The sequence below is a fragment of the Apodemus sylvaticus genome, chromosome 15 (genome assembly GCF_947179515.1).
Source record: "Apodemus sylvaticus chromosome 15, mApoSyl1.1, whole genome shotgun sequence".
NCBI lineage: Eukaryota > Metazoa > Chordata > Mammalia > Rodentia > Muridae > Apodemus > Apodemus sylvaticus.
The window spans coordinates 54,782,242-54,802,046 of record NC_067486.1 but is presented as its reverse complement, the minus strand read 5'-3'; the positions used below and the strand labels follow the sequence as shown (position 1 = coordinate 54,802,046).

The following is a 19,805-nucleotide window of genomic DNA, read 5'->3' as shown; positions in this document are numbered from 1 at the left end:
ACAAAGAAAGCATATTCCTGAAAGACTTCTTAGTCTTATAAGGGTAGACTCCAGGGAATTAACTGTGGTGATACTGCTAGGAGTCGGGTACAAGTGTCCCAGTAGCTATCATAACTTCCTCCAGAGCAAACAATACAGCAGAAAAAAGAGCAGAGGACAATGTCCTACACTGTACTGAATCACAAGAGGAGTTAGGCAAGGCTGACCTCTATGCAAAGAAAAGAGCAGTTATTACAGATTGTCCCTGTGAACAAAACTAAATTTGTTTTCACTTTTGTGGACCATGAATTGTGACTGGGATCTAAAAGGAGTTTTGTTTTGATGGATTAGCAAATAAACGTTGACATAACTGAACACATTCCTATTGGCTACTGAACTCTCCATGGAGATAAGTCCTTTTAGATTTAGTTGGTATAAACATCATTTATCTTTCTTCTTATCTACCTGCAAAGCACACACTTGCACATTCATACATACACATACATATTCACACACACATTCACACACATTCATACACACACATACACTCATACACACTTATACACATTCACACATTCATACCATACACACAGCATGTATACACGCATACATATGCATACACACACACACACACACAAACACTGCATTCAGTTTCACTTTCTCATTTCCTCTCTCATGTTCATGGCATGAGCTTTTGGATCACTGGTTTTGGAACCTCGATGTTGTTTTCACCTGACTGCATTTCCTTTCATATCTAAAAGTTCTACGACCTCAAAAAGTGAAATAGGATGGAAGTAAAGGAGGAAAATATGGAAGACAAGGGCAGAGCTGTGTGTGCACCTGTTGCATGAAAAAAGAGAGAAGCATTACCACATTCTTTGATGTTTTTGTATTTCTCACAATGTTCTGCATAGCTTAAAATTTGGTTCTTTGGGAACGAGTATTTCCTTAGTTCTGAGCAATTAGGCTTTTGATATTATTGACACTTGGTTTTAGTAGCTTTAAGTACACAGAATCAACTCCTACGGCTGCTAAAGTTCCGAAATCTTAAAAAAGAAATCAAGTTACTCAAAATATGAGCATTCAGAGAAATTGACTGATGTGGCCATATGTCATGTCAACGTTTGCCAACAAAATGGCAATTAAGTGTTCACAAGGTTCATCTGAAGGAGCAATAGTTATTTCTTAAGTGAGAGGGAATTTTAGCACAGACATTGATTGCCTCTTCCTGCCTCTTTCTGGCATTTAGCAATTCTATTCCTCAGAAAATCTAAATCTGCAGACTCGCTAAATGAAAAAAAGAACTGTTACTTTGCAAATATTCTTGTTTAGTGAAATTTATCTTGGGCTTAAATATAACTCTTAGTCAAGAAATGAATTTGAATATTTTGGACATTTTTGTTTAAAACAGAATAATTTATAGTGAATACAACTGATAACCATAGCTTTTTTTTTTTTTTTTTTTGAGTCAGGACAGAGATGGGAAAACAGTCTTGTAGTTCTAATCTGCTTATAAGAACTCTGACCTTCAAAAGAAGGAAACTGGCTTCCCTTGCGGAGCTCCTGCTACCTAACTGAGAAAACAGAAATGTTTGGATAAGATAGAAACAAAGAGATTTCGGCCTTTGATATTGTGAGGAGGGCTTGGTGTTCTATGGCTTATGTGTCTATACCATGAGATGTTCTGATCTATAACCTTGCAGACAGAACGAATCCTTTCATCTACTTTCTCAAAGGGAGCACAGACATTGCAGGCTCATTTTGTAAATTCATATGAATTAAGCTGATGTTTATTTAAGGTTTAGGCAAGATAAGGTGATCAAAAACGTTGTGAGAGCATGAGAAATGGCCCAGGAGCTACAAAGTGAAAAGGAAAATAATGTAGACTTTGAGGGCAATTTCTAAATCAAAATCTAAAATATTATTTAAAACCACTTTTTTTTCCTTTCCTGACCCTGAAGTTCAGTTAACTAGGATGGAAGAAACTCCCACATGACCCCTTCACCCTAGGAAATTCCCATTATAAGGAAAAAAATACCAGATTTGTGCTTAATAGGTTGAGAACAGACTTCAGAATGCAAAGAAGTGCATTTCTTTCCTGAAATATAACTCACTTCTCTTGTTTTAGTGGCAATATTATTTTTTGATACTTCACATTCTCAAAGACTTGGCTTATGTTCATAAGGTACTGTAGTTATAACAAGAGGAAGATAATCTGGAAAATATCTTATTCATACTAGTTCCATCTATTCCCTCACTTAGTAAATGAATACTTATCGAGCAATATATCATTATTGCAATATATACCATATATAGAAATAAGTATGTGATCCTGCGGCAAATGGTGGTGGTAGAGGATAAAGAGAAATTCTCAGCCTGGAAAGGCATGAAGAATACTATGAAATAACAACTCCATGTGGGAATCACTTGTATGTGGAGAGTGTTTGAGGAATCCTGAGTGTGTAGCATAGGAGGTGCTATTTAATGATATGATATTGGACAATGTCAGGCTCCTAATTGGTCAGATGGCTGTGGTTTGATATAAAACGAGGCAAGATTGGCCTTATTAACAGGTGGAGAGCTCTTTGCGTGCGTGCTACATTTTTCTATTTGGTTTCACAACATCCCACTATTATCCAATCAACAGATTCCTGTTTTCTTTCTAGAGTTCTTACTCTTCACTTACAAACTAGCCTTTAAAATATCCTAGGAAACGAACAGCTGAAATGTCTCCTTGCAAGAAAGCAAGCTTGTAGATTTTCTTGAACAGCATCAATATTTATGTACTTTATAAACAATATACCTAACAATGCTATCCCCCTTTATTTCTATTTACAAACAAACCCCAAGTTGTTATAAAGAAAGAAATATTTACCTTATTTCATTCTTTGCATCCCCTGTGATGACTCACCGCGCTCCTGATTTCGGTGACGTTTCCAGTAGAGTAAGATGGAGATCAAGACCAGAAGAATTACCAGGGAGACAATGCTCAGCAGCAGTGGAACCGAAAACCAAAATCCTGTGTGCAGAGCGGAGAGAAGGAGAAAGGGGAGTCAGAAGAAGAAGCTGCTAAGCAAAACGTGAAAAAGCAAAAAGTGAGTCTTTATAAAACTGAGAGCTCTTCAAAAATTCTCCTTAAGTGCATACGTAGTTACATCTACAGTCATGACCTCATAGGGCTTGCAAAACAATTAGATGTTAGTAACAGCCAGCATATTTCATGCAGTTGCATATAATAATGTTTCTGCAGTGTCATTTAATTTAGGAGTTAAATGTTATTATTATCTATAACACTTAAAAATGAAACCACTCCTAATCGGAGAGGCTAAATTCCACCAGGGTAGGAAATTGAAAAGCTAAGAGTTAGTCAACTTTTTTTTGCCTTCAAATCTCATGTTCTTTAAATCTCTTCCCAGGAGTGCCCAATGGAGCCCAGCTAAACACGGGTTCCTTGGTGTATAGAACACGAAGGAGAGGAAACATCTAGCACCTTTTCTGAAGCAGACTTTGCACAACTGAACAGAACGTCTCCAGATTTGTCTCATTCCCATGGATTCTACAGCTGCTCATGGGAATTTGCATCATCAGTAAATAGTCCCAGAACAAATACATGCTGTGCAAGCAATAGAAAACATTTTATGTCATCTAAGTCAAATTCAGATTTCCTGGAAAAGAACTTATTTACCTTTTCAAGTTCTCATTTTCAAGGACATTTGCTCTTGACCTTGGCTGATCCCCAGGCTCTCTTCATGAAAGTCCAAATGCACCACACGAGGCTCTTTGGCCAAAATTTACCCCTAAACACCCAATTTCTAACCAGCATTGAGGTTTTAAGGGGTGTGCCAGACATGGTTGTAGGAGCTAGTCCCAGGAGGCCACCGCACAAGAAGGTAACATGGACAACGTTTCCAGGTTTTGTTGATTGAAAAGAACTCACACACAGCTGCTGACATTTTAGGTGCTTATCCCTGTGTGCTCCTTCCAGGGCTACTGCTTCAAAACTAGAGAAAAAGCCGTGCTTGAAATCCAGCTCTCTCTAGTCACCCAGACACCATTCTCAAACCGTGTACCGTGAGTCCCAGAGAGAGTCATTTGGAAGGAATCATCTGAGAAGCTAGAAAACCATACAAATGGCCATGTAGTTTTTCTTAAAAGAGGGATGAGGCTTCCTCAGATGGGCTTTCCTCAGTGATGATCATTCAAAGATTTTATCACAGATGTGGATGGATGGGGTCCTCCAGGAAACCTTCCTAATCCCCAGACCGAGCTAATGCCTCACCTCCTTCACCTTAAGTACTTTCATGGTCTACTGTGGCTTTCTTACTAGACATCCAGTTCTGTGATTGCCTAGAAAATATTCCCCTATTGATGGATATCAACCATACGTATGTAAGCAATATGTTTCCCATGTACCCTTTCTGGCAATTTTACTTTCTAGAGCTTGAGTTAGCTGTTGTGTAGTCCAAAAACATGAAAAGAAAATCCCAGAAATACACAACCCACACATTTTAGCTCACGCAATATTGTAAGTGAAGGATAACATCTGACATCATCTCATCTCACCTCACCAAGGATATGAATTGCCTGGTGTAAGGACATTGTGTGTGCGCTATCCTTCTCTTAATCACGGAGTAGCTGCCTTAACTTTCATATAAACTGTTTTTTGCACCTCATGCTTATAGTCAATGATTTTTTTTTTTTGCATAGAGGAATTCTAAACACAAATGTTTACTAAAGTAGATTTCTGTGATTGTATTTTCTTAATTGGTTTTCATTGTTTAATCTCTTACCACGTGTAATTAGAGAGCCAAGTTAATTATAGATACATGTGCAATTGTGTGTGTGTGTGTGCACGCGCGCGTGTGTATAAAACATAGGGTTCCATACTCTCTGTAGGTTTATGCATCTACTGGAGGTCTTAGAGTGTCATCTTTGTGGATGGGGAGACTATAGGAAAACTTGTATTTGCTCCGCCAAGCTCTTGCCCCTTGCCCCATGCTCTCTCTAACTGCGGCCTTTGCTGAACAGTTGAGAGTCTCTGAAGAACATTACCATCATCCCAGTGTACGAACATAGACGCACCACAGTCTACCTTGCCCAGCCTCTCTTACCTTTGTCCAGACTCTGCTTGTAGTCAATCACAGTCCCCAGGTATAAAACCTGGCAGATCACTTCCTTCCCAACCTGAGTTTTGGGGTCTTTGACCCGGAGGATGCTGGTGACAGACGTCGTCCCATTTGAATGGAAGTGACTCTCAGTACTATTCTCAATTCCTGTCCCAGTGCCCTTCCAGGAGATGGCAGGGGCCGGGCGGGCAGTCGCAGAGCAAGTGATGTTTAGGTGGTCTTCGAAGTAGTTGTAGTGGAGGTGCACTATGGGCTGTACTGCGACAAAAGAAAAGAACACAGGGCCTGCCGTCAGTTAAGCACCTCTCCTCAGTTCTGCATTTTCTTAAAGAGATGAGGGGAAATTCCTCACAGAAAGACAATGGGAGATAGACAGATAAAATGACACATCTTCCTCCCAATCTCTTCCAGTGAGTTCAAACCTTGCATGAGAATCATCATATCTGCAGTTTGTCTCTAGCATAGCTGGCTAGTTAGAAACACGAAGATAAGGTAGGAAATGATATTTTTCTCCTCTGTATATTGTAAGCCTGATTATTCTGCATCTTTTGTGTGAGCAGTCTTTTCTGTTATGTGTTTCTCAGAAATCATCTGAAAGTATCCCCCCAGTCAGCCCCCGTCTATGTGTACCCTTTACCTATTACAAGCAACAGGCAGGGTGCACTTCCCAGAGCCTGTTGTGTAGAGAAAATTCTTACTTTTTCCCAAAAAGATGAATGAGACAGAGAAGAGACTCACCCCTTCCCCAAATTGCCTAATTAGAAAACTTCCTTAAAATGTGAACTAGGAACTCAGAATCCATAAATAAGGAAATCAGAGAGTGACTGTTGGAAGGGCTACAAGGATCATCTGACAATGCTGGAAAAGTTGTTTATATAAAAAAAAGGATGTAATTTCCTCACTAGTTTCAGCCTGTTCTCTTTATAAAGTCATCCCAGCCAACAACTTGAAATAAAGAAACTTTATTTCTGTTGGAATGTCGGCCTTATTTCTGCCAACGAGTACAAACCAATCCTTGTGTAGCTGGCTTTGCAGCCCATGAGTTAATTATAAGCCAGTGGTAAGTGAAAACTTGTTTGTGCCTGTAGGTTCCAGAGACAGGTAGACTGCAGTAGCTGGGGGTGGGGGGAGTGGAACTGTAGATGGGTGTTCAAATTCCAAGAATCAGTAAATGCTGGGAGAGATAAAAGCAAGACAAAAGGATCATGATTTATAGGATTAGACTGTGTATCATAGTCTATGGGGTTATCAGAGAATGACTTAGATGCAAGTTGTATGATTGGATAGAAAGGAAAGGGTTTCTCGTTTGGGGGATGGAGGGAGAAGGAGCAGGAGAGGAGAGAACTAGAGAACAATTGCAGAAATTATAAAATATGAAATGAGAAGCAAAAAAAGAAGGAAAAGAAGACAAGAGGGAGGGATATGGAGGAAAGGAAGAAAGAGAGTAAGAGAAATACACAAAGAAGTAGAAACTAGGAAGAAAGCCTGACCTACTACTGAGAAGGTCCATCATAGAGTAAATAGAAGATCCCTGCACCCATCCGGTTTCCCACATCCTTGTACCTAGTAAATCTCTTCCTGTGGCCGCCTCTCTTAGCATGCTTACAGCCTTGCTTCAACATTTGAAATGCCTCCACTAGGTTCATCTTATCCCTCCTAAAACCACCACATCACATTGGATGTTATAAAGTCATCCACTTCATCCATCCCAGTCCCACATCCTACTGCAGCCATGTGTTAGTAAAGAAGAAACAATCTCTTCCACCACTGTGCCTATGGGATGTTTAAAGAATGTTTTATATCCTGTTATACTCCCAGTGGTATCAGTCATTATGAAAAGCCTCCGCTGGCCATACCCTTAGAAATCTTGAAACTGCTTCCTTGAAGTGAACCAAGAAAGGCATCCTATTGGCTCCAGGTTAGACTATTCTGCCTCTGTTGCTAGTTCCAGAAGTTGTAAAGAGCTCCACAGATAACATATTGCACAGCTGCTGTCCAAAAACCAATGAGCAATGAATTCACTGCTGTGGAGAATGTGTCACCCTCATTGTCTTCAATTTTGGTGATGGCAAGACCCCAGAAGAGAGTTCCAGCCAAACAGCTTAGTGTAGTGACGTCAGCTCTCTGGATTCTGCAATAATAGCGAGAGCAGGCACGAAAGGCTAAGAGCCTTCTACTTCACCTGCTCATGTTTATGAATCAAAAAAATCCAGGCGCCATAACCACATACCCAATGCTCCTGGAAATCATAATTTCTGAAAAAAAAGAGAGAACTTTTTCTCAAAGATTCTCACCATAGAGGGTAAGGCAGGCTGTCCCCGAGACCTTCCTAGAGCCAAACGTGTTGAAGAGACACATGTAGCAGCCCTCATCCTCCAGTGTTGTGTTCCAGAAGGTGATGCTTGAGTTCCAGAGTCCCAGTTCGGTGACGTTTATTCTGTCTTTGTAGGCAGGCTGGATTACAACGCCATGGGTTTTGCTGTAAGTGACCATGTTTTCTGGGCTCACTGCTTTCTTTTTCTGCCATGTCACAATCAAGGGTTCCTGGGATGTTTTCAGAGAACACCGCAAGGATGCGGTTGTGTGCAGCAGCTTTCTTTCATCCTGGGTCACCACTTCCACTATGGAACCAAAAAGAACATTTCTATTTTAGAACCTTATTACACACATACTCTCACTCACTCACTCACTCACATACACACATACACAGACACACACAGACATACACACACACACACACACACACACACACATTCCTAGTAACGAATAGATGCATGCTGAAACTCAAATATAGAAAAGAATAAAAGAGGCCAAGAAGAAAACAAAGTGCATGCACATGCCTATGTGCTAGCAGAGAACTATGTCTCTTTGACTTTGAAAAGCAGAGGCAGAGCATAATAACACAATGATGCACAGTAACCGGAACTTGTGCAGAATCCCTGTGAGCTGGAGAATAAGCACAATGAATGGTTGAATGTGAAAAGTGCCCATGGCATCGGTTCATTGGGTGAGTTCATGCATAGTGACGTATGAGCGACAGTGAAGAAGAGCCAAAGAGCAACAGGCAGATGAGGAAAGCGCTACACACACACACACACACACACACACACACACACACACACACACGCACATCACAGAGGGCTCAGGCTCTGGAAAATGAGGAGAGTGATAAACAGGACGTTGCTCTGGGAAACTTGATATACCCAGCATGATCAAAAGATTTTGGCCCCCAACTGTCATCACGCTCTATTTTTATTGGGTGTTATGACAGCGATTTCTTCTCTGCAATGCAGGCCACTTACACTCTGACAGAGATGTATAAACATCCACGTGATAGCAAAGAACCAATAGCAAAGGACCAATGCTTTGAGAAAAGGGACACAATGAAAGAGGAGTAATAAATGCTATGTCCAAGAACTCACAACAAATGAATCCGGACATCATAAATCAAGAAGCACTTTGGAATGAATATGGGTAAGTAAAAAAAAAAAAAGACATTTTAAATGGTAGAAATTACAGATTTGGAAAACAGGAAATGCAAAATCTCAACACACTGTCCATCTTAGCAGAATGGCTGTCACTAAATGAAGAATCCGTAGGCCAGAAGGCCAGATCTCTGCATTTCCTGAGAATGTAACACATAAGGGATATATATGTGTGTGTGTGTGTGTGTGTGTGTGTGTGTATGCAAAGGATTAACGAAAAAACTCAACAGATATGCTTAAACATTTTAACACTAGCCCAGCCAAAAGCAATGGAATGTGAGGCAACTTATTAACCATGAAACCTCATGTACTTGACAACCTAACCCTGAGACTCAGAAAGCAAACACTGATAAATTACAATAGCAAATTATAAATCCACAGTGGTAATATGAGAGTTTTCACTATGTCTCTCAGAATCTTCATTTCCACAATTTTAAATCACTAAGGTAAAAATTTAACTATGATAATACAAAAAAATTTTAAAATATGCTGATAGGTGTTTTACACTTAATTTGAATACACTAGACTTACATAGCCATTGTTTGATTATATATAAGGATATGAATCACTCAGATATGTGTACTGCTGAGTCATAAAATGTACAATCTTTTTGAAAACCAAAATATTTCCCCCAACTGAACTTGAAATTGATCTTAAAAATTTACTCTTTCTGAACACTCTCTACAGTATACTAAAACCAAAAATTCCCCAATCACTTTTTAAACTGTAATTATAGCTCAACTCATAACAAGATTCATAAATTACCTGAACCAAACAGTAACCAGAACATAATGCGCTCAGTGCCTATAAAGGTCGATGAAGCATTTTCTGATGGAAATATTTAACACAACCACATTTACTGGGAACCAAAGAAACTGAAAATGAATACATTTTCATGTATTTGCCTACATCCAAATCTTCCCCTCCGCACACCAAACAGCAGCAGAGAACTAAATAATAAAATGATAGACAACATATGGATGAACAAAACCACTAAATTTTTTCTTTAAGGGTAACCAAGCCAGTGACATCCTAACAAGTGTAAGCAGGAAATGAGGGTGGCACAAATGTTCCCCTGAGTATCAGAGAACGAGGACAGCAGAGCAGCCAGTATACCTTGGGCACCATGTTACCTAGCTGGGAATTTAATGATGGGAACTCCTTGAAGGTCAGGGCAGTCATGGAAAGCAGAATCCCATTGATGAAGTTGAAGTTCGAAAACCCTTTTAGATTTTGCAGAATGTGTTTGGAACAAATAATGTTGCTTTTAGATTTCCGAGTGGAAAGGAGATTAAAACTAGTATTGGGTATGTGGCAAGCTATACTTGACTGTAGAGGATATCCCGTAGTGGGAAAGTTACCAAGTCTTTGGTGCTCATATGGAATCCTTTTCGACTCTGCTAGTTGGTCAGCAAACCCTGTAATGGACACAGTGTGTCAGGGCTGTGGGTGGGGGTGATGCCTGCCAGACCTTCATTGGCAGCGTCTTTCTCAAAGAGGCTAATGATGAGTGACATCATACCACAGTGATCAGAAAAGAGCTGACAGAAAATGAGCAGCAACCTGCCTCCAATGACATGGAGATTCAAAGATGGCGGAACAAGCAGGGTTACTGTACAAGAGACAATGTAAGCTTATGCATCTCTGAGTGACAGTATTTTTTTTTCCTACCTTTTACTTTTTGTTAAAAGCAGATGAACTCTCAATTTTAAGGATGGCCTTCCAAATATTCCCAGGTCTTTAAAATTACGTCCAGGGAATTATTTTTCAAATATATTTCCCCAGTTCTCTGGGTGAAAAATCTAACATATTTTACTAGGGAGGGGATTGTTTTTCTTAAATCTAGTTTATCTACTGGAAGTGTCAAATTGTTCTGCTACTTTGAAAACGAAAGTAAGGAAAATGGAAAGGACAACTCCCAAGGTTCCAAGGCTGATAGTATGCTTCCGTACTTCATGCAGATGAGTGGGCTAGCCTGAGAGGCATAGGAGTGGCCAACCTTCACCCCAGAGGCTCTCCAGACGAGGAACTGAGTTATCTTTACCTTGAGCTGTGCTCAGCGCTACTGCTGCCATGCCCCAAATCAGGCTGTAGGTGGAGAGATGGCAGAAAGGTCTCCTGTATACCTGAAGACAGAAAGCAAATGACAGAAATAGAGGTTGTATTTGGACAGAGCCAGGGAAAGGTCCTTATAATACCTGTGTTAGGAAATGCAGGAGTCAAGTGTTTACCCACCAGAGACTTGTGGAAACAGAACCCAAGGCTATCAATGGAAGAAATAACAGTGCTCAGGATGTGGGGTGAGGAAGCTGCTGTGTGGCTCTTCCATAGCCCTGGCAATGTAAGCCTTGCTTTTAAAGCTACCATTGTCAAGAGCAAAGTCTTGAACACATTGGCTCCCTGAGCCAAACTGCCTCGTGCTAATAGAGACAAATGCAGAAAATACAGATACCAGACAGCTTACCCTTCCCAAACAATCAGCTTCTGTTAATAATAAGGCCAAAGCTCAAAGGGAAAACATTTTTCAGAAATGTTCCTGTTCTAAGCTTTGCTGAGGCTGACTCTCTGGAACCAAAAAAAAAAAAAAAAAAAAAAAAAAAAAAAAAAAAAAGAAGAAGCCAGTACTATTATTAACTGTGTTTATTCCTTCATTGCTTTATTTTTCTTTACTTGGCCAGGAATACTCTACCCTGATAGATATCCTGGAACTATTTAAGAAAATGTTATTGTAGGCATTGCCTTCTTTAAACTGAGGAGACAGCGTGTTCAGATCAGCTACCCTTTATGACTGCCTCAGAACTGTTTTACTGGACCTAAATTATGCTTTCTCGTATTGTTTTTTTTGTAACTAATTTATTGCGTGTGTGTCTGTGTGTATCTGTGTATGTCTGTGCATGTGCACATGTATATTGATGGGTGAGTTGAAGGTCAGAGAACAACCTGTTGGATGACGTTCTCTCCTTTCACTTCTATGTGAGTTTCAGGGACTGAACTTGGGTCACCAGACTTGTGTAGCAGGGACCTCAGCATAGTGAGCCATCCCAGTGGCCATAATTCTAAAATTTTTATACTAAAGGAATGTAAGACATACCATTTTTTTTTCTGTAACTTTCATCAACTGAATTTCATTCTTATTTCACGTTGCCATTCCAACTGGGGCTAAAAACTTCCTTTCAGTCAAAGTAGTACCTTCTCTGTCAATTCAGCTTCCAAGCACCCCAACACGCTATTGAGCTCCCCATTTCTGGCATTGTATCTGCAATTCAGGAACTCACAGGGGCTTACAGTACACCAAGGTATAGCATAGGGCTAAAGGACTCTTGTTATAACCATTTTCTACCTTGTATTCGCTAAGATAGCTGTGTTTTCCCTCAGTCACCAAGACCACCCTTCTAACAATGATTACTTCAAAGGCTAATTACATCTCTCTTGTGCTCTTGTAAACTACCCTCGGTTCCCTTGTACTGGGCATAAGAAATTTATGCATTCTCTCTCCAGGTGCCTGTGGCACTCTGTAATCCTGCACCCTGTCTTCTGTACACACTCAAGAACTACATACAGGTTCTATGTTTGATTCTCTATGGCTGGGGCTAAGATACAAGGTTCCTTCTTTCTATACACTCTGGTGCCTGGCTGCAGCTGTAGACACCAGACAGCTTTTTCCTTCTCTTGCACTGGAAAACCATTATCTCCCTTGGGTCAGACAAGCTGGTTCTTCCCCCACTCTGGAGCTTGTCATCAATTCTTTCTGGAATGACCTTTTCCCTTCTCTTTCAGTGTGTGGGGTTTTAAAGCTTGAATGTCTAGGCTAAGGTTATCACAAAACTTTGTTTTCTGAAACGTCTCTGACTTTCAGTAATAACATTCTTTGCCTAAGGTAGTAGATACATGGCTGTCTGGTTTGAAAGAATAAGTGACTACATGAGAAATTTTTTTTTAAATTGAGACAGATTTCTCTGTATAGCCCAGGCTGTCCTGGAACTCACTCTGTAGACCAGGCTGGTCTTGAACTCAGAAATCCACCTGCCTCTGCCTCCCAAGTGTTAGGATTAAAGGCATGCACCACCACCACCTGGGCAATTTTTAGTTCAACTTTAAGTTTACTTTTGGTGACTAAACTACTAATAAGCACATATATTGAACACATTATGTACCTGGCACTGTCATTAACTCTTGAGATCAACTACTTCACTGAACACGCCCGGAATCTATGAAGAAGGTAATGTTCATATCAATGCTTGCACAATGCAGAATGGTGAAGGAGAGACTTTAAGTAGCTTTCCTCAGGTAGCATAGCCAGGAAATAGTAGAGACAAGCCTCAAACCTAAGCACTGGCTCCAAAGTTCACAATCATAACCACACCAACACATGGCCTGACCACGTGTACAAAGCATTGTTGGTTTTTTTTTTTTTTTTTTTTTTTTTTTTTTTTTTTTACATTTTGGAATGCTATCCCCCTTCCTGATTTCCCCTCCGCAAACCCCTGATCTCACCAACTGCCTGCTTCTATGAGGGCGCTCCTCCACCCACTCCTGCTTTGCCACTCTAGCATTCCAAGATTCCACAGGACTAAGGGCTTCCCCTCCCATTGATGCCAGATAAGGCCATCCTCTGCTACACATGTAGCTGGAGCCAGGGGTCCCTCCATGTGTACTCTGGGTTTGGTGGTTTAGTCCCTGGGAGCTCTGGGTAGTCTGGTTGGTTCATATTGTTCTTCCTATGGGGTTGCAAACCCCTTCAGTTCCTTCAGTCCTTCCCCAAACTCCTCCATCGGGGTCCCTGTGCTCAGTCAGAGGGTTGGCTGAGAGCATTCACAACTGTATTGGTCAGGCTCTTGTGGAGCCTCTCAGGGCATAGCTACAGCATTGTTGTTTTTTAAAATTAGTCACGAATGTAAAAATATTTTGTACCTTCTATCTCAAAAGCAAGATTGTGAGGATTATCAAGCTCTTGCTTATTTGTCAGGATAAGAGGATCACATTGAATGAAGTTTCCAGGCCTGAGCAATCTGACAGGTATTATGAAATTGGCTAACAGTGCCCACCAGATGCTCTCTAGACTTCTAGAGTACCATTTCCTGCTAGCTGGAGCTCAGCACCTACACAGGTGCCCCCGGCCTCACTCTGCTGTGCCTCCTCCTTGCACACCAGGCTCTTCCTTGCCAACCTTTCCGACCCTTCAGTTTGCCAACGTTTTGTGTGCTGCAGTCCCTTTGCATCTTCCTGCCACCTAAAATGCTCCCAACTGAAAGGACAAATGGAACAGCCTGGGTTACCAGCTTTATGAATGACAGGAAATAATTCATCATCATTTCATTGTGTGAAGTGTTTCTTTTAGACTTTTTTTTCCCAGACAAGAGAGTCTAACTGGCTGCCAGACTTTCCTCTTTTCCAGATATTTAATTAGTCTCTTTATACAAGAAATGCTCCCATGTGAAGTCGTTGCTCTAGTACCCTGGTCTCAGCTCGTGTCCTTGTGTGTTTTGTCCTATTGTTAGTTCTTTGCATAGCATAACTACTTGTATAGAAGCGTAGGCTTCCTTGTAAAACCTTCATGCATATCTGAGCCTTGGCAAGGCTTCTTCCCTCATCTACGGAGTTTGATCTAAACTAGGCACTTTGACCTGTGTGTTGGAGCCTGATAGAGAAAGTAGATACCCCTACTGTATTAATTCATTTTGCATATTGGAACATATTTATATGTTACTAAAGTAATCTTCCTTAAGCTGAAGAGGTTTGCAGCCCCATGGGAGGAACATTAATATGAACCAACCAGTACCCCCAGAGCTCCCAGGGACTAAACCACCAACCAGAGAACACATGGAGGGAGCCACAGCTCCATCTATATATGTAGCAGAGGATGACCTATTCAGACATCGATGAGAGAAGAGGCCATTGGTCCTGTGAAGGCTTGATGCCCCATTGTAGGGGAATGTCAGGTGAGGAAAGGAGGGGAGTTGGTGAACAGGACAAGGGGGGGTGGAATGGGGGTTATTGGAGGAGAAGCGAGGAAAGGGGATAACATGTGAAATTTAAATAAAGCAAATATCTAATAAAAATAATTTTAAAAACTAATCTTCCTTAAATTCATCGTTGCATGAGCTGGCACTTTCTTTTTCATTTAAATATTTTTAAAATTATAATAAATATATTCTCCTTTTCCTTGTTCTCTTTCAAATAATATATTATATGCATTAGATATAATATATTACATATAACAAATTATACAATACATGTATATATACATATTATATATATATATATACATATATATATATATATATGCAAAAACGATTAAAGAAAAGAGGAAAAGAATTTGAAGGACAGTAAGGGAAAGGGGAATGATTATACACACACACACACACACACACACACACACACACACACATATATATATACTTATATATGTATGAATATGTGTGCATATGTGTGTGTGTGTGTGATTATTCCCCTTTCCCTTGTTGTCTTTTAAATTCTTGGACTCATCTTCTTGCTGTTGTATATATATGCTCAGTCTGTATAATGTTAGTTGTTTGCATATATTTTCAAGGCTGACAATTTTCTACTGGATGATCAAGTGCATGTTCTTCCATCTGGAAGATTATTTCTCTTGCTCTCAGCATTCCTTGGTTGCCTGTCATCCTTTGTCGAGGGTTGAGGCTTCATGATCTTTCTCCCAAAACTTTCTATAGCTCCATAGCAGAGAAGCTTGCCTTCCCTACTTTGAAGTGCACACAGCCTGCCTTGGCAGTTTCCTATAAAGTATACCATACCCCTATGTGCATTGGCTTCACTGGTTTTCCTTAGGTGTACATTTTCATGGGCTTTGCCTCTAAAGAACTTTTCTTGCTCATGTTTGTTAGAACTGCTAATGCTTCAGAGTAGAGCTTCCTCCCTAAGGACCTAATGGGCCTTAATCCTTTGCAGACCACCTTATCGTGTTTAGGTCTTTAAAGATTTATTTATTTATTTATTTATTTACTGTATATGATTATACTGTCACTCTCTTCCGATACACCAGAAGAAGACATCGAATCCCACTGCAGATGGTTGTGAGCTACCATGTGGCTGCTAGGAATAGAACTCAGAACCTCTGGAAGAGCAGTCAGTGCTCTTAACCACTGAGCCATCTCTCCAGCTCCCATGTTTAGGTCTTGACTGAGCTTATTAGTTTGCTTTTGGCCATAACTTCTTCCTAAGCATAGTTCACCATATACCTTAGAAGGGAGACACTGTCTCCAATATGTTAATCACCTGCCCAGCATCTCCTTTACCCTTCCCAAGACTATCCTCCTCTTCCTTCTTCGCTGTGAACGGGGAACATCTAACAGTACAGTATGGATTGCCACACTACTAAACATTTCTACCCCAGAGATCATTGGGTTCCTGGAGTTGGGGCAAAGGCTAAGTCTGTAGAGGAAGCCTCTTATTTCACATTTTCCCCTCTTCTTGACTCACAAAACCATCAATATTCACCAAATCAAGTTGCTCTAATCTATTGCTACAACAAACCCAGTGTGGACACCCTATTCTAAATGTGTATGTTAAGAGCCTCTATGTAGAGACAGCCTCTGCAACCTTGATAAACTGAAGCTTATTTACAAATCATTGGCCCATAACCACTTAAATGGCCTTGGTTGTCAAAGGATGGTTTGCCATCTGAGGGAATCTTTCATTCTCAAGGCGTGCCTGAACGAATTCCTACTTTTGCCATGCCTTTCAGATACAGTGGCCTCTAGAGATTATTTTCCACAACACCTCTAAAGTGAGCCAATCACATTGCCCTAAAATTTCTCTTTGTCTTATTCTGTCTGTTTTCCTGTGGGCTTTGGGTCAAATAGTAGAGGAACCGAATAGAGTCTTTAAAAAAAGAAAAAGAAGAGTCTGGTTGGGGTGGAATGTAGTCTAGAATTATCTTGGAATTTGATATGTAGCCAAGGATAGCCTTGAACTCCTAATCCTTCTGTTGCTGTGGCCAGAGTTAGAATCACGGGTATCTTCTACCACACCGAGCACTGAAAAAGAGTGTTTGAAGACCTGGAAGTAATTTTGATATGGTACAAGAATTCCTCTACCCAGTGAGAGCACTCCAGTTTTAACATCCTTTTCCTTCCCACTGTACGGAATTGTTGCTTTGGGCTTTGTACGCCATGACCTAAATCTTAATGGAGGAAATGTTACTGGGAGAAGTGACACACCAGTTCATGACACAAGGTGTGTCACAGAGATTAATCACATTATGTAAATTTGGGTTTTCCGAAACAGGTGACTTTATGAGTAGAGGTAGAATCTTAACTGGTAAAGATCAATACTTGTCTTCCTTTGGGTTTAGGTAGCATAAGAAGGAGAGCTGTCCTAGTCAAGGTCTGCAGTTTGCACTCATAGAAGGTGAATAGTAGAAGAGCGTGTGTGCCTCTCTTGAGGCCAACGGTACCCTGTGGGCATAGGCATTACAGTCAGGGAGAAGACTTGGCTTTGCCAGCACTCACTGAAAGTGTCATAGACCCAGAACCTCCGTCATAAGCCTGGTCCCGGCATTCCTTGTGATCTTTCAGCACCCTGAAAGAGGTGATGTTTTGTCCTGTGGACATCTTCAATGTCGCCCCATACCTGAGTGCTTTTCTGTTTTCACACCCCAGTCTTTCAGACTTTCTTCCTGGACCCTCTGGTATCCATCTACATGACATAGTTGGGTTTTCCTTACAAACTTAAGGCTACAGAAAAATTGAAAATCCGATCATCTGCGTGATCCTTGGTACAAATTATTGTTCGCTCAGACAATTTGTTTGGGGTGGGGGGGTAACTCAAGTGTACCAAGAGTATGCCACGCCTACCTTGAGACGTCACTTGACTTCATTGATCTAAGGTTTACAGCAAAGTCACTCCCCTTTAGGAAGTTAAAAGAGATGAGCTTCCTAAGAGGATGCAACCTCCACCCTTCCTCCCTCTTTTCATGCACATCAGCACAGCCTTCTAAAAGGGCTTTAACTCTGAAGTGCCCTGGGGACTTCAGGAATTTTTCCTCCATATTGTTGAGCCTGTTCTCCATTCGTTCTTATCATGTATGATAGCTGGAAAATTCTAGCCAAATGTATCCTCCGGTTCTGCAGCTAGGGATCGATACCTTTACTTTATCTCCAGCTGGCAGACTGTGGCATGCTAATTCGACACCATTATTTTTAACCATTATGCCTTTCTCTCTCAATGAAGCCCGGGCTCTAGCCAAGGCTGTAATCAGAAAATGCAGGAATATCTGGCTTTTGTAGTGAAAAATAACAGTGTTGCAGGACAAGAGAAAAGCAGATGCAGACAGAAGACTGAGGAGTGGGTTCTGGGGATGGTGAAAACCAAGAAAACACAGAGGTTGGGGAGCAGGGAGTCAAAGGAGAGGCTTCCATATTAAAAATTCACATAGTATTTATTGTATTCTCCTCTGGTCTATGCCAGACAGTGGCAGGCTTTTCTGTTTCTCAGAAAGATGACGTGGAATTGCTGGGTGGTAACCAAGATACAGTCCAGTCTAGAGTGAATCTTAAATGTATCAGGTAAGACACATTATTTAACCCCTCTGGAGCCTGGGGAAAGACATCAGTACTAATCTCAGGGTTAAATGAAGCCTAGGTAGGAAATTGAAAAACCATAATGCTTCAGTATCTGAAACTTCTGAGTGCTGACAGTGTTATCGTGAAAAATTCCTCACCTACCATCATGGTTCCAGCCCTCAAGGGGAACTGTATAATCATGGCATTATCTGAGGGTGTGTATAGAAGACCGACAGAAAAATGAGTTAATTTCCTGCTTAGTCTTAAGTCCCACTCCCAAGAGACCTTATTGTGCATATGCAAATATTCATAAATCTAAAACAGCGTTTGTGAATGGTAAAGATTCTAGGAGCTTGTCTGCTGCAAAACCAGCAAGTCAGTGCTGCAGCGATATCACAGGTGTGTGGTGAGAACTCCATGTTTAAAACACTGAATACAGTGCCCAGAATTTAACAGATGCTAAAAGATTAACCAACCAAGAATTAACTAGAGAGTCCAATCATGAAGAAAAAAACAAACAAACAAAAAAAAAAAAACAAAAAAACAAAAAAAAACAACCCCCCCCCCCCAAAAAAAAACCACCTCCTATAATTCTCATCAAGACGGTGGATGTTCATTAGCTCCTTGGGTCTTAGCTGACCTGCTGGGTGCCTAGCTCCCATTCTCCTTTCTAGGACTAATTTTATCTTATTTTATTGAGCTATAGAAACTTGGGGGGAAAAATGAACCTCTCCGATTATTTGTAAAACAGGAAAGCAATTCTTGCTTGAACATTAAGAGTATCTAGCTGACAGACCAGCATTCCTCTTTGTTAAGAAAGGTAATTCAGTAACTGCTCTGTGGTCTCTGCCAGCCGATGAAAAGTGGTACCTCGGGGATTTAATTGCTTTTAGATTCTCACCCAATTCTACCAATTCCGTGTGTATAAAGAATAGGGCGTATGACTACCCTTCCTTTTAAATTTTTCTGCCTTGTAAACAGTACCGAAGACTCAAAATGTCGGCCTCTCTAAATGTCTTGGCATTTAACACGACCACTGAGCTGGGGCTGACAATCCCTCTTGGAAGCTTGCTCGCCGCAGCACCGCTAGATCCAGCACTACTACATCCTTCATGGTTTCCTAGGCAAGGGCCAGAAATACAGCAAGGGAGAGGGAGAGAAAGAGAGCAAGCTAGATTACTAGGCTACACCCCTGCCGCAGGTTAAGGACCAACACAGGGGACGCACAGAGCTACCCCTCCGCTCTGGGAGCCATGGAGCTCAGGCCCTGTTTTCGCAATGGAATAGCAGCAAGGAGCAAAGCCGCCCACCCCAGAGACACGCGTTCCCGGGCTTTCTCCAGGCCCCTGTCTCCTTACAGAGCTCAGAGCCCCGGATACCCTTTCTCCAAAGGAACAGCTTCGTTGCTTCTCTCGCTGGCTCCACTAGCTTCTGAGAGCCGCGGCTCCAGATCGCCCATTCCGCCCTCCTTCGCATCTCCATCTCCGACTCCACTCACCGGACTGCCCATCCTTGCTCTGGGCGGCAGCTAGACACAAGCTTCTCGGGGTCTGAGCTCTTCCACTATGGAGGGTATCTCCGCAACACCTGTGAGCAGGGACAGTATTCAGCATAGAAAGCCCCCTCCAGCGCACACGCACACGCCGACTCTCTGGCTCCTCTAGAGGAAGACC

The 19,805-nt window shown here is 41.3% G+C and overlaps 1 protein-coding gene across 3 annotated transcripts in view; it reads right to left on the bottom strand.

Moving 5' to 3' along the window:
- LOC127665972 (OX-2 membrane glycoprotein) overlaps positions 1–19,805 on the bottom strand; it is a 30,092-nt gene extending 10,287 nt beyond the window's left edge. The window contains exons 1-5 of one of the 3 annotated variants that reach the window (XM_052158607.1): positions 19,631–19,733; positions 10,635–10,716; positions 7,400–7,726; positions 5,091–5,363; positions 2,855–2,998 (exon numbers count right to left, since the gene is read on the bottom strand). In XM_052158607.1, coding sequence (XP_052014567.1) covers positions 2,856–2,998; positions 5,091–5,363; positions 7,400–7,726; positions 10,635–10,716; positions 19,631–19,642 — 837 coding nt within the window. In that variant the 5' untranslated portion in view covers positions 19,643–19,733 and the 3' untranslated portion in view covers position 2,855. Of the gene's footprint in view, positions 1–2,854; positions 2,999–5,090; positions 5,364–7,399; positions 7,727–10,634; positions 10,717–19,630 lie in introns of those variants that run through there. The other 2 variants (XM_052158606.1, XM_052158608.1) reach the window with 2 other exon arrangements.